Here is a 15,110-nt window from a genome sequence, read left to right on the forward strand (position 1 = left end):
AAATAACCCTGCAGATTTTTAGAGTGAATGGCTCATGTTATATGTAACAAAAAACTGTAATACCATATTGGTGGAAAGTTCATAGTATTCTCAGAAAAAAATGTTTTCTCCCAAATGTTTAACACCCTTTTATTTGGTAACTATTGCGAATTGGATCGTGATTTTTGTTCATATCGATAGAAAATCTAATGAAGAATTATTTATCCCTTTGTCGTATTTCAATAACGTGTGCGGTTTTCGTGTAAATTTAGTTTAAAAACACTCATTTCAAACTGCTGAATGATGCAATTCACATTGCAACATTGTTGCTAGAGAAGGGAGCACAAGGCAGGACATGTATGCTGTGTCCGTTGACCTCTTACATCTGTTTTGCAATACGAAAGGAGACTTTTAGCGACGAGATTGCCAGACTGCTGGAACTTCCAACTTAATTTTCTAATTAACCATGCAATTAATCACAAAATATAATATAGGCTTTCTATTCATTAAATGTACCTTATCGTCCCTTTCAATCTCCAAGGTTATTTCACTTTCACTTTATAAATTTTCTTTTGTGTTGACATTATATTATGAGGTCTGCCGAGTAGCTCTGTGGTAGCGTGTCTGCCTCCAGACTAACCAGCCTGGGTTCGATTCTCGGCAGGGTCTGAGATTTTCGTTTAAAATTTCTACCTTGATACTAGACAGGTGGTGCACAACTTCTAATCACTAGATTATGCATCAATATGCCTGGGTTAAATCCCAAATCTCTCCACAGTGCATATCAATAGAAGGCATATGTCACTGTTGATAGTGATTCGTCCATCGGACTGGGGCATTAAGCCTGGCTGCTCCCTTGGTGCTATTCGACAGGAGTAGGTTACGTGCCATCACCGGGTTTCCCCTTTTCCCATCATCTTACACTACACTTATACGAACACTTAAACATAGATTCTCTCTACTACACGACATAACTCCACAGATAAAAATATAATGCAATGTGTGGCCCGATGAAGTGGTGTGCAACTTGGAAATGGTTCACAGTTCTGCCATCTATCCGCAATATGCGAAACCTGAATCACGCAAGTGAAGTGGGTACACACTCTCTCTCTCTCCCTCTCTCTCTCCCTTCCTCCCTCCCTCTCCCTCTCTCTCCCTCCCTCTTTCCCTCCCTCCCTCTCTCCCCCCTCTTTCTCTCTGTACGTTGGTTTCCTTAAAAATACTGGGGGAGTGATAATTAATTCAAAATTATGTTCTTAAAAATTAGCCCCATGGGTATCAAGGAATTCTTTTGCCTCTCTTTAACATTTAAGGATACATTGTGTAGTGTGTAGATTTTTTTTAACATATTGAATTTACGAGTATGTTGGTTTCCTGAAAATATACTGGGGAAGTGATAATCAATTCAGAATGATGTCTTTAAAAATTAACCCCATGAGCATCAAGGAATTGTTTTGCCTATCTTTAACATTTAAGGATATATTACATTGTGGATTTTTTAAACATATTGAGTTCACGAGTATATATATTTTCCATGTATGTTGGTTTCCTTAAAAAAATACAGGGGAGTGATAATCAATTCAGAATGATATAATTAAAATTTAACACCATGAGTATCAAGGAATTGTTTTGTCTTCCTGAGATAAAAACCTGCTGTCGGGTCGCTCATTCAGATTAATATAAATCTCAGAGATTAAATAGCAGTGATGGTTGTAGTGGTATTAGTAATAATAATAAAAATAATAATAATAATAACAATAACAATAATCCTATTCCAGGACTGTGTCAGTTCTTACGGAACTCATGAGGCAAGAAGCAACCGTGAGGTTATTTCGTGAAAGGCAGTCAGCTTTGCAACACACCCTGCCACTAGGATCATATCTTTTAAAACCAGTACAAAGGATCCTCAAGTATCATCTATTGCTTCAGGTATGTATAATGTCGACAAATTTATACAGAATGTATTCAGCATCATCGTTGTCAGTTTCAAAAGATTTTGCCGAGATATCAACAGTTGTATATAAGAACAAGATTTTGGAAGGTATTATATCTGTAGTGCTCGGGAAAAGTGACACAAGTCAGTTTCCACAAACCTTTTTTGATAATTTATTGACAACTTACGGAACATCTGTTCGCTTGGAAAAAAATACATAGGTATTCCTCCCATTACAATAATTCATACAGAAAAAAAATCAAATCGACATAAACCAGTGTAAATTGTCAATAAATTATCAAAAAAGGTTTGTGAAAACTGACTTATGTCACTTTTCCCAAGCACTGCAGATATATAGCCTATCAAATGCTTATACAGGATGTAACAGGACCTCACTGACAAACTTTGAGGAATGATAGATCACAAAAAGAGGGTCATTTTTTGTTAAAGAACATATTATGCTCGATAACATGTCCTTCATGATTTATGCATCTGTTTTAGAAGTGCATTCCGCATCATGTATGTTGCATAAGTGTGCGCCTTAAGTCCTTATCATTTCTGTTACACTGCTGTAGTTTGATATTGGTCTGTCTGGAGCATCTTCAATCCGTCTTACCTTCTAATAATCCAACACAACACTGCCATGCTTAACAGAGTTGCATGATGAATGCTTCTAAGGTGTCAAAAATGTAATGAGGTACTGTAACAGGGTATGTATTTTAACAGTTGTTGTAAATTGTCAAAACATGCATGGAAAATTAAATTTCATTTCTGTAAAAAAGAAATACTGGATATCTAACTTCTGGATGCATAGTTCCTAAAGGACGTGTGATTGAGCATACATTCCTTAACAAAAAATTATCCTCTCTATGTGACCTCCTATCATTCCTCAAAGTTTGTCAGTGAGGTTCTGTTACACCCTGTATATTCTATATTAACAAACGTTAATAAAAACATTATTATTTCACTGCGTCACTGTTTGAATTCAATAATTTTGGCATTTTAACAGAGATTATTGGATCATTATATTATGTTTAGTAAACAGTCTGAAGACTGGTTGGAACCTCATAAGTGGCACCATTAAGGCATCACTCATGAGGCAACAAAGCCAGGAGATAATGGGGTAGGGTGGCCAGTTCCTTTCCCCCTTCATGTCACACGTCACTAACTAGTAACATAGCTCACTAATCAGACTTCAGATGTATACAATTGTTTTTTCTCTGACATACATCGTCAAGTGAGATGTACTGCCTGATAATAGATGTATCTGACTGAACCTCAATGAGAGGTTGGATATGTTATTGCTGTTAGAAACCAGATAATATATAGTAGTCCTATAAAAGTTTAAAATAGTAATGTTATTTCTGGAATACAGAAATATATCTCCTACAACATAAAGCACATCTATATGTTTTGAACTTGAAAAATTATTGCATCTAACTTCGCTTCTTCTTCTTCTTCTTCTTCTTCTTCTTCTTCTTTTTCTTCCTCTCCTCCTCCTCCTCCTCCTCCTCCTCTCCTCCAATTGTCGACTCTTGGCTTATGAAGCCTATACTATCAATTATTATCTTTAAAAAAATTAACTCTTCAGCGTTGTTTGGTATGACTTCTGTTTCTTCTCCTAGTAGGTTCGTAATTCAATGCCAATTTCCATAACTGCTTTCCTATATTCTTTCTACTTGTACCTTTCACTTTGTTTCTGGTGAATTTAATTTTTTTTGCGATTTTATATAAATTTCATACTGTATTTCTTTACAACATTATTTTCATGTTTTAATCATTTTACAGTGAATGAAGGTTTCAGTACTCTCATCTGGTGTACTTCCAAATTTTATATCTTTTATTTAATAGAAATAATTGTGTTCTATATTGCCATGTCATAAGTAAATGTACCCTTCCCTTTGTACACCAGTACACCAGTAGTCTTTCCTCTTGCTACTTTCAAATTTAGTAATGTTTCCCTAATCTTTCACTCCATTTTGTAGTCTTGTTCTTATTTCTCTGGTTATAACAACACTTTCTTCTACTGCTTTTGGTTTCGAGTTCCAATCTTTGTTTTATTAGCCTTCTTATATTGTATTTATAATGGCCTTTTAAAGCATAGTTACTTTTTAAATTTTATTTGTATAATCATCTCTACAGAACCAGACTTTTTTTTTACTAAATTCAGTTGCGGAATACATTTTTTGCAGAACATAGTGAAGCATTATGTGTATGAAGCAGAGGGATACAAAGACATAGTGGATGCTCTGTCAGCAATGACAGGAATGGCTCATCACATCAACAATATGAAGAGGAAGCACGAACATGCAGTGCGTGTCCAGGAGATTCAGAGTCTTCTGTATGGCTGGGAAGGTGAAGACTTGACCACGTTCGGAGAACTCTGTGCTGAGGGAGCATTCCGAATGTATGGAGCAAAAGCTCTGCGGCATGCATTCCTCTTTGATCGCATGTTGCTAATTACCAAAAAGAAGGAAGAGGGAATTCTCAGTTACAAAACTCATATTATGGTGAGTTATGTTTCTGTTGCACAAGATTCACATTCCTTTGTAATTGATATAAGTATGATAGATTTTAGGTTATATCCGACATCATTGAATTGTTGATTTACTATTCAATGAACTGTCAATGGAGAGATTATCATCATCAAACTATATGGAAGGGATTTGTATTAGTGCGTTTATTTGACGTGTCACTACATGTGGACCGGACTCGTGTGTTTTTTAACATAAAACGGTATTTTAAATTTAAACTACCGGTAATTAGAACTTTAAAAAGGTAACGTAATAAAAAAATGTTGTCCATTTAAAACTTCAATTACAGCTATTTTAAAACAGAAATGTCAAAACGTTTGTTTTGTGGATAGACATAACCATGAGATGAAATCAAACCTCATCCGAGAACACAGTAAGATGTGGGTCTATGAGTATATCTCCATCATGAACGTAATTAAAAATTGTTGCACTAAACATCAAAAGGATTTGCGAAGGGAATTTTCATCATCATCATCATCATCATCATCATCATCATCATCATCATCATCATCATCATCATCATCATCATCATCATCAACAACAACAACAACAACTTAAACCATCTTTGGTTTGTTTCGATCTTGGAAATGTCTAAAATTGGTCACTCCAGCACTTTTTCGAACACCCCACATTTCGTTATATTGGTACCGTTGGTTTATAACGTAATATATGCATTAGTATCTTTGAAATGTCACAGTCGTCCATACTATTGAGATGTTCTAACTACTTTTATCGGTATTGTGGCAGCTCCACCATACATATTACCCAGCAAAATGCCCGTATCATATCCAGAGAACATTCCCAAAAGCAAATTGTCTCAGGTTTATAATAAGGACTTTTCTGTGTGATAAATAATGTCATCTAAATTCTCTCTGATGAGGACTCTGCTGATTTTTGTGCCTCCTATCTATAACACTTTCTGTCTGTCGAAATTTCGTACTGGTAACTAGATTGTGGATCATAGTATGACTAAACTTTTAACACAAGGGCCCTGTTTCATAAAAGCTAATAGTCTTGTAATACTAGTGTTTGACTTGTCATCTTTTCTAGTTTTACAGGATTGTGTTTCATAAAACTACTACTGCACGTTACAGGTAACAAGCTGCATCAGCTAATGTTACAAATATTTTCAGGCCAGTGTACAGGTGTTTTGTTGCATAAATAACTACTACTTGTAGGAAGCAATGACATTAATAGTGAAAGTATACTAGTCCAAAGTTGGGTGTCAAAGTAGATACAAGTTGCAAGTTTTCTGAATGTGGTCTAGTGATCCAGAAATCGATGATGAGTTTCATGTTATTCAAGTGTGATGTGGAAGGGTGTGTAGGCTAAGAATAAAGTTTGGATTTGATACTTATATCAATTTAATGAAAGAATGTTTTGTCTTCTTTTGTAAAAAGTTATGACTTGAAGTGTTTTCTACAACCCATCTTTTAATTTTCTGACATTTGTTTATACAATGATGATGATAATAATAATAATAATAATAATAATAATAATATTATTATTATTATTATTATTATTATTATTATTATTATTATTATTATTATTATTATTATTATTATTATTATTATTATTATTATTATTATAACAATAAATTTACAACAGATTTCTCAATGTGATTATTATCAAAGTATAAATGAACTAACTTAATATACAATAATGTCAGTATAAAATTAATTTAGACGTGTACCAATATAGGAAAAACATAGCCTGCATCTTGCCTGTGGTGGTTCTCATTCTGCATTGTAGGCATAGGCATACGTTTACTGCTTGTGTGAAATACTGAAGTACCAGTAGCTTCTGTATCTTGAATGTCAACATTATTTTCATCATCAATAATTTATTCCAGGGAATCAGACTTCTTCAACCCCTTGAATTAATGGTGAAACTTTCCACACAATGTCCAAAACCAAATTTTAAATTTCATTCAACACTGCCATAGTTCCCTATTCCGTTTATGTTCATACATTTGTTGTTGTAAGGTTATGTTGAACTAACTCTGTATTTGAAGTCTTGGACCTCTTTCCACTTCTCAGTTTAAGTTGTTTTGCTTTGACCATGGTGAAGACCTTATATCAGTTTCTTTAAAAGTGGAAATTCATTACATTATTCTTATGGTAATTTGGCAGGGACTTAACAGATTATTCCTTGAAAACGGGGTTTTACTCTACGTTCCTCACTAATGATATTATTAAACTTGTTAAATTAACAATTTAAATATCTTCACTGTGTTAAATATAAGGCAGTACTACAAGTTTAAATATTATTTTAACATAGTGAAGATATTTAATTGTTAATTTAACAAGTGTAATAATATCATTAGTGATACCGGTATTCAAATGTTAAAATTGTGTAAATCAAGAATGAATATGTATGTTCTTTGATCCAACTTGAAAACGGTTTCTCTATTAATTCTACAAATAATGACCTCAATGTTCTCTTAGTATGAGCCATTTTACACAAAATTAATATGTAAAAAACACACACACATACACACACACACATGCATGCACTCTTGATTAAACTAAACTCAACAATGCAGCACTGTCAGAGAACATCAGTATAACGCGACATAATATTGTGATGGAAGGCTAGCTTCATCTCATACAGATATATAGCGAATCGATATCCCATCCCCAGTCCCCCCTCAAGCTTGCGAGTCAAGGTGAAGCCATGCCTTTAGAGGATTTTGCTTTAAGCCTCGCTGCTTGCACTGCTCTCTCCATACTGGAATGACTGCCAACAGTGAACTTAATATATGGAAGGATCGGACTACAACCAAGTGTTACAATATATTGTTATTACGAACTTACAGCCTACTGTAACTAGGTATAATAACTCAAATTTTTTGGGTAGACTAAGTCTCAAAAGCCTCTTAAGAGCTTTGCCGCTGATTTGGTAGTCGTGATTCAGGAAAATAAGGGATTACACATAGTACTTTGGCTTCTGTATAGTGACATCAAACCAGTACTGAATTGGAAGTTAATATTGTAATCAATGTTTTAATGTTACAGTGCTCAAATTTGATGCTGATAGAAAGTGTTCCTGGGGAGCCTTTGAGTTTCCATGTCATTCCGTTTGATAACCCAAGATTGCAGTATACACTTCAGGTAAAGTAGTATCCTGCACTTTAAAGCTTTTGATATGAGTGGACGTAGATGTAAATAATTGCCTTTTTATGGGCGTCATACAACCTGTTCTTTTTGTAACTTTGCCATTTATCTGTCATGATCTCACTTTAAGCAGTTTTGTTACATGCTTGTAGATACGAAAACCTAGGGAAACAATTACACGCACGTTGAGAAAATGAACAAGGAATTAAATTAAGTACTTCTGATGATTTTATTGTTCTAGGCACGCAATCTGGAACAAAAACGAGAATGGACACTACAGTTGAAACGAGTGATACTAGAGAATTATAATGCAGTGATTCCTTCACATGCTCGTCAACTTGTTATGGAACTGGGACAAAATCGTACAGATGGTAAGTATAATAATGCTGTACATACAAATTTAGAATTTCAGACTGGAATAGTTAATTAGTTCAGAAATATGTGGGAAACGTGTAATTATGAATAGGTAGACTAATCATAGATCAACGAATATGGATTGAATGATGATAAAGATGACGATGACGACGATTTCTATAGGGTATTCAAAAAGAATGGCAACAGTTATATAATAATAACAGGAACTGAAATGTAAAATGAAATTTTAAACATGCTTCCCAGTGGCGAATTTACTCCCTGACCACATAAAACAGATTGATCAGCCTAATGTGCTTTCAAGACACCAACTTTTATCAATTTCCTATGCTGCCATCTAGCAACTGCAAAAGAAGTCACGTTAAAACCCTGATTGAATTGCATGGATAATAGCTTGTAGCAGTGGTTCCATCTAGTGGTCATTACCAAAAGATTATTTTCGACAGTGAAAATCGTAGTGGTTGTTCTCTTTTATATGTTGCCATTATATAACGTGAAAATGCTCAATCTGATATATATGGTCAGGGATTTACTATAGAAATGGCAATCGATAGTAGGAAACATTCTGTATCCTCCTTACATAAAAAAGTGAATACTTTTCCTTATTATTGTAATCATTGTCTACAGAACACAGTGAGGTGGGTTACCATTCATGTAAAAAGACTAGCACTGCGCCAAAACAATATTTCATCTAGATTTAGTGAATCAAAACAAAATTTCGACATTCAACTCAATGTAAAATCTATGCTTCTCTATGCATATAAGCCCTAGGAGATAATCATTACCATTTATGTAAAAAGACTGGCACTGCGCCAGAACAATATTTCATCTAGATTTAGTGAATCAAAACAAAATTTCGACATTCAACTCAATGTCAGATCTATGCATATAAGCCCTAGGAGATAATCATTACAATAATTCGGACTGCTTTTTTGCTCTGTGTAAGTCCTCCTGCGTTCCATTGGAGAATTTTAAGGATGTTCTGTAAATGACGTCCTGCAGATGTCCCCGCCCGGAGATCCGAAAGGGGGACTAAGAAAAGAATTCAATTGCAATGGATACCTGCACATTGCGGAATTGCTGGAAATGAAACTGCTGACTTTCTTGCCAAAAAAGGATCCAATTTAATTCAGAATACAAATACAAGCCTACCTTTTACATCCATCAAAAGACTAATTAAAAATAAATATAAAATCAAGCAAAACCAAGCACTATGTACCAAAGCCAATGATAAAAAATGGAACATTTTAATAAAAAAAAAAAAACAAAAATTATTCCAGAAATCCCACGTAAATCTGCAGTAGCAAAATTAAGACTGCTTACAGAACACGATTATTTGGCCAAACACTTGAATAAAATAGGAATTTACACAAATCCAAATTGCCCTCTATGCAACAAAGAAGAAGAAATGACTGAAGATCATCTAGAAAACCTGTGAAGTTCTACCTGATGGATCCACCACAGAGAAATATTGGAAAGCAAGAACGCTAATGGCTTCGTTGCCAAAGCCCGGCATTAGATAACAACAACATAATTCAGACTGCAAGCTTTGACTGACCATAAATGTAAGATTATCAGGAAAGAAATGAAAGTTTATGACAACACAAATTAATTTATCACAAAGCAGATTTTGGAAAAAACCTGAAGAGGAATAATATGGATAATATATCTGTATTTGGGTATTTGACTTGGGTCATTCGTCCAAGTGTCCCCATCTAGTAGGCAACGTACCAAAGCTAGTAGTTCTTTCAACTGCCACGAAGGCATTGCTCTTAGTGCATCATAGGAGGCGAACTATGTAACACTATAATATAGTGTTACATTATATTATAATGATTAATGGAGGAATGATGAAATGTTGGTAGAAGAAATAGGAGTACCCCGCAAAAATCTACCGTTGAACACAGTCTTTGTTCTCCATAAATTCCAGTTCTTATCGGGATTCGAACCCATGTTACCGACGTGGAAAGCCGACGCTCTAGACATTCGGCTAACAGTGCACCATATGGATAATATAAGGCAAGAACAACTTTGGATAGATATTCAGCAAGTAGCCATAAAGAGTCTGAGAGCAAAAATTCTCGAATCCTTTTGCTTTACAAAGAAGTAAAAGCAGTAAGAAGAATTATTATATACTGTATCTGGAGACTCAAAATTCACACCAAATACTGGAGAATGAATGGAATTCACCAAATGCAAATTTATTTCTCTTCACTTTCTGAATGCAGATAAACTGTTATTTTTCTTCACCATAAATATGATCACAACAACTGTTTACCTGGCCATGTTTGTGAATTGGCTGAGTTAAAGACTCGAAGATTAATTTTGCAGCAGGATGCTGGTTTTCCACATCTTCTTTGCGTTAATATGAATGAAATTCCTCTTCATCAATGATTGGTAGGAATTGTTACCGGTATTATCAGTGACCTGCTCTTTAGGAACTTGTTCTTGCCTTTACATTTCAGCCTTTCGACCTCAGAGTGTCTGTAAAGGATAGGTATAGTCTATAAACAATATCACAAAATCGTAAGGAATTACACTACCGGTCAAAAGTTTTCGATCAGCTATGAAAACAACTATATACTTTATTTCAATGTACAGTAGTGGCAAGAAAAACCGGACCAACCCTTGTAGTTGATTTCAGAGCCTTGTTCACTCCAGAGCATGATAGCCTGGTAACTAAGACTTTCGTGATTCGAATCTTGCCTGGGAAGGAAACTTTTTTTTGTTCCTTATTCAAATGTATTCCCAATACTTCTCGATTGCTGGTAAAATTAATAAGTTAATTAAGTAATAAAATATTGCTGCAATCGAAAAGTATTGGGAATAAATTTGAATAAGGAACAAAAAAGAGTTTCCTTCTCAGGCAGGATTCGAACCATGAAAGTCCTAGTTACCAGTCTATCGTGCTCTGGAGTGAACAAGGCTCTGAAATCAGCTACAAGGGTCAGTCCGGTTTTTCTTGCCACTACTGTACAAACACATCGGAAAAACTAAATAGACCAACAAAATAAATATCTCCTCTCTCTAGCATTATGATATGATAGAATATTTAAAACGAAATCCCTGTTTTAATCACAAATCCATAGTTGTGATAGGTGATCGAAAACTTTTGACCAGTAGTGTATATCAATGGACACATAAACTGGTAAGATCCATGAAGAGTATGTGATAGAGTGAGTATAACAATTACTAACCTCTCGACTTGATGTCTGTCTTCTGAAATACGTTGGTCACATTAATTTTCTATACCGTAACTCGAGACTTAAAACTTGAACATTTTCCCCAATGATTCGTGTATATTACACGATTGTGGGATAAATAGTTCGCTCAGAATAATAATGTAGAAGTGTATAATTAATTGTTTTGTAGCTTTTCTCTATTTAGGACTAATTTTTGTATAATTATGTAGTTTTTATTTGTGTATTAATTTAATTTATTTTATATACTGGCGCATCCTAAATAGTTAATTTTCTTTCTTATAAAAAGTACACTTCATGGTGCTATTATATTGAAAATTGTATTTCTGACAACAGATGAGATAATGGCGGACAAAGCAACTCCAAAGCGTCAACATTCTGCACCTGAATATCTGGAAAAAAGAAAACAAGAGAGAGACCGAAGAAAGTCAGAAACAGGACTACGATATCGATATCATCTCCGACGTAGCAGAAAATCAGATGTAGGCACCACAGCAGGCACACAGGTATGTATAGTTGTGGAAATATTATAGAAGACAGGGATGTGGAACTTCGTGTTTTCTGGATATCGATATTATAATGTGTACAGAACATCTTTAGAGTAAGTCAAAGCAAGTTCCAATATACCTAAAGATTCATTTTTGGTCCTACAGAATTATCTGTTATGATTACCATTTTTATTAACGAAGAAAAATTCACTCCGGTGTCAGGGATCGCATCCAGGTCCCCAGTTCTACGCACTGGATGCTCTAAAAGAAGAAAGATTTGATCCGTTGCTGTGGATTGAGCCTCGGCATAGCTCAGAGGTTATAGCACACAGTGTGTAGAACTGGGGACCTGGGTTCGATCCCTGATGCCGGAGAAAATTTTTTGTCCATTAAAAACCAATGGTAAGTCCCATTCAGTTGCTGATAATGACTGTTTTTCTGTTGACTGAGAGCAACAGAAAGCAGTTCATACTATGCGACTTGTTGAACAGCAGAGATGGGGTAAATTCCTCTTGTTCTGGAAGTGCTGCACTTGTTCTGATTCACCTGTAATATCATAGCCACTGGCACAGTCTGAGTGGTAGTTAATCAGAATCTTGATTCGAGGCTGCACTTGGACGTGGGTTCGAATTCCACGTGGACTTATTACCTGGCTGGGATTTTTTTCTGGTTTTTTCTCCAAGTGTAAGGCGAATATAAGGTAATTCCATGGAAAATCTTTGGAATCATCTTACCAAATAACGTCTCGTGATCGCCTGTTCCACAGACTCCAGGTAACATTGCACTTGATACAGCATTGTTAAGTAATTAATTAAAAAAGTATGTCCTATTCCAAGCAATATTTCCGAAATAGCAGGTAGCTGAACTGCCAGCTGCTGTTCGAGAGAAAAATGTGTGATTTTAACATACAGCACACTAGACGAATTTTCACTGTTATGAGAAATTTGAATTTAAAGCTGTGTAGTTCATGCATTAAAATAATTATAATAGACATACTTCTCTGATAACAGTGAAGCACAAAATCCCATAAATGCTAAAATTACAATGTAAAATTAAACCAAAATCAAAGACATTTTGACTTCAAGTAGACGAATTCATGGAAAAACAGATATTCGACGAAAAATACATGATTTATACAGTGCGATCGAGAAGTCTCTCCGCAATGCTTGTGTAGCCATGCTGTAGGCGAGAATCCACTAGACAGAGAATTCAAGTGGCAACACTGGCCTCTAAGCATATGGTGGAGTGAGGATGTGAGGTTGTCAAACCGGAATTAATGGGGAAGTGCCAACTTTCTGAGGATTACTAGAACTAATGGAGCTATGAAGGGACTTTTCGATCGCACTGTATTTCGAATATTCAATTCCTTCAATTGACAAAATTCTGCCTTGACCTACCGAATTGTAAACAAAGGAAATAATAGTCTAGTGCAGTGTTCCCAAACGTTTTGAAGACGTGACCCACTTTTTGGCGAGACTTTTGATTACAATACCCTACAACTGACCAGCTCACCTCATTCGAGAAATACAAATCTGTAAAATCGAAAACAACGATAATTACTCACAACTAGTGGATACCACCCAAAGAACGACCAAAACAGAAGCAGTGATGCAACAGTAACACAAAATGATGGGACATTAAAGTTTCTCATTGTCGGATTACAAGAGATAACTCCAAATGCCATCATCAAGAAGCTCTTGCATCAAAATAATTATCATCTTGAATGGATTGTGTTTTAAAATCTGTCGTTAATGTGATGAATTCTAACAAAGGAAGAACGTTTCAAACTCGTATTTTCATCTGTGAAGACAGGGTTGGTTATATGAAAATCTTCTACATCATATGGAAATAAGAAGAGGTAACGTGTTGAAAAGAGTGAGCAGAACTTATAATGTACTTGTATCTGCAAGAAGAGAAATCGGAACATAAAAAAAACTTATTTTCCAATTCTCTTTGACTTCTTAGACTGGCCTTCCTTGCTGATATTTTCGAACATTTAAATACTTTGAATAGCAGTTTGTTAAGGAATATTCCTACTTATCGCATGCAAAATAATGGTAGAAATACCCCATCTTCAAGTAGTCATATATATAATACTATTTATCAGAGCTCTTTCATTTATTTAGTGATGTGATTAAGCTTTAAAATTACGACAGATACTGAATCCTTTTCAGACAGATTCGTTCAACTGACTGAAATTGAAAAAAAAAATATATAACTGACTCTCTAAAGTCTTAACTTAGTGTCTGCATATGTTTTTTCAAATGGATCTAAGGGTGTCACATTTATTTTATCAGTTTTTGTCATTTTTCCCATAACTTGTCATTTGGACTTACGCTAGTTTAGAATGCACCCAGTGGTGGTTCCTCGGGGGAGGGAAGGGAGGAACGTCCTCCTCACATTTTTCTTCTTTTGAAAGTAAATACCAAATGAAATATATGCCTTGAAATTCGAGGAAGATTCGATAATTTTTAAGTTCACAGCTATAAGAAAACCTCGGTTGATCGAGTTTTAAACGACGCACACTCATGTGCTGCTAGAAAACTGTGAGATGGATGCGAGATTGTTTGTGTGGAGGAAAGCCAATCCATTCCTCCTTTACTGCAGTTAACACACATAGACAACAGCGCGCTAACGGCCAGAGAAGGAAGCAGAGTTTTAAAGCAAGTAAATGAATGGATAGGGAGGAGATCCTCCTCTGAATCAGTGCATGGGCGGGATAGAAACCGACTGGTCTTGCAGCAAGCTCGCTACCTCTGTCATCTAACGATGCTGCATTCAACCAGACTATAACACCTCTAGGAGGAGACACAATAAAAGCAGTTTCAACGCAAAGCTATAAAAGACACCATATAAACTTTCTTAAAATTATAAATCAAAATACATTATTCATTGCACTTTATATAAGCTACTATTCATGGTTTGAAACTTTCAAGGATATCTGAAAGTTGAAGTTGGATTTATATAAAACAAAGAGGAAGTAGTTCTACGTTAGTATCGCAGATGTTTTTGGCTCCTGAAATTCACTTCCATTCATTGTCTACTAGACAGGACAACAGGAAAGTTGTCAGTTTTGTACAAATATATTTGAAATTGAAAGTACTGCAAAGTACATTATTTTTAACATAAAAAAATTAATCGGCCTCCGGCAGCTTTGAACAATAATGGTAGTATGACTTTACAAGAACTGACATTCTTCAAAAGCATGTGATACTGAACTTGTAAAATGTACATGTGGCAACACAGACCACGTGGGTGGGTGCAGTGTTCTCGCTTTCCTAACAGATTATTTTTCATTCCCATTTACATAAAACGGTTCTGGTTACGTGCTAGTAGCTGGTCTCTTCCAACACGTCTGATGCTGTAGTGTGCGTGAAAAATGCTGCAAGGTGTGAATTTCCTTGTAATTGTTAATTTTTGCAATTATTCAACAACGAATGTAAGTGAAAACATATTATATTTTGGACAATTTAGGAAACTCAGTTTAG

At 35.2% G+C, this 15,110-nt stretch overlaps 1 protein-coding gene across 5 annotated transcripts in view; it reads left to right on the top strand.

Moving 5' to 3' along the window:
• GEFmeso (Guanine nucleotide exchange factor in mesoderm) overlaps positions 1 to 15,110 on the top strand; it is a 289,315-nt gene that overhangs the window by 262,718 nt on the left and 11,487 nt on the right. For all 5 annotated transcript variants that reach the window (XM_069826660.1, XM_069826661.1, XM_069826658.1 and 2 more), the window contains exons 6-10: positions 1,758 to 1,908; positions 4,105 to 4,422; positions 7,464 to 7,559; positions 7,804 to 7,933; positions 11,471 to 11,640. In XM_069826660.1, coding sequence (XP_069682761.1) covers positions 1,758 to 1,908; positions 4,105 to 4,422; positions 7,464 to 7,559; positions 7,804 to 7,933; positions 11,471 to 11,640 — 865 coding nt within the window. The remainder of the gene's footprint in view (positions 1 to 1,757; positions 1,909 to 4,104; positions 4,423 to 7,463; positions 7,560 to 7,803; positions 7,934 to 11,470; positions 11,641 to 15,110) is intronic.

Source organism: Periplaneta americana, chromosome 5, assembly GCF_040183065.1.
Source record: "Periplaneta americana isolate PAMFEO1 chromosome 5, P.americana_PAMFEO1_priV1, whole genome shotgun sequence".
Lineage (NCBI taxonomy): Eukaryota > Metazoa > Arthropoda > Insecta > Blattodea > Blattidae > Periplaneta > Periplaneta americana.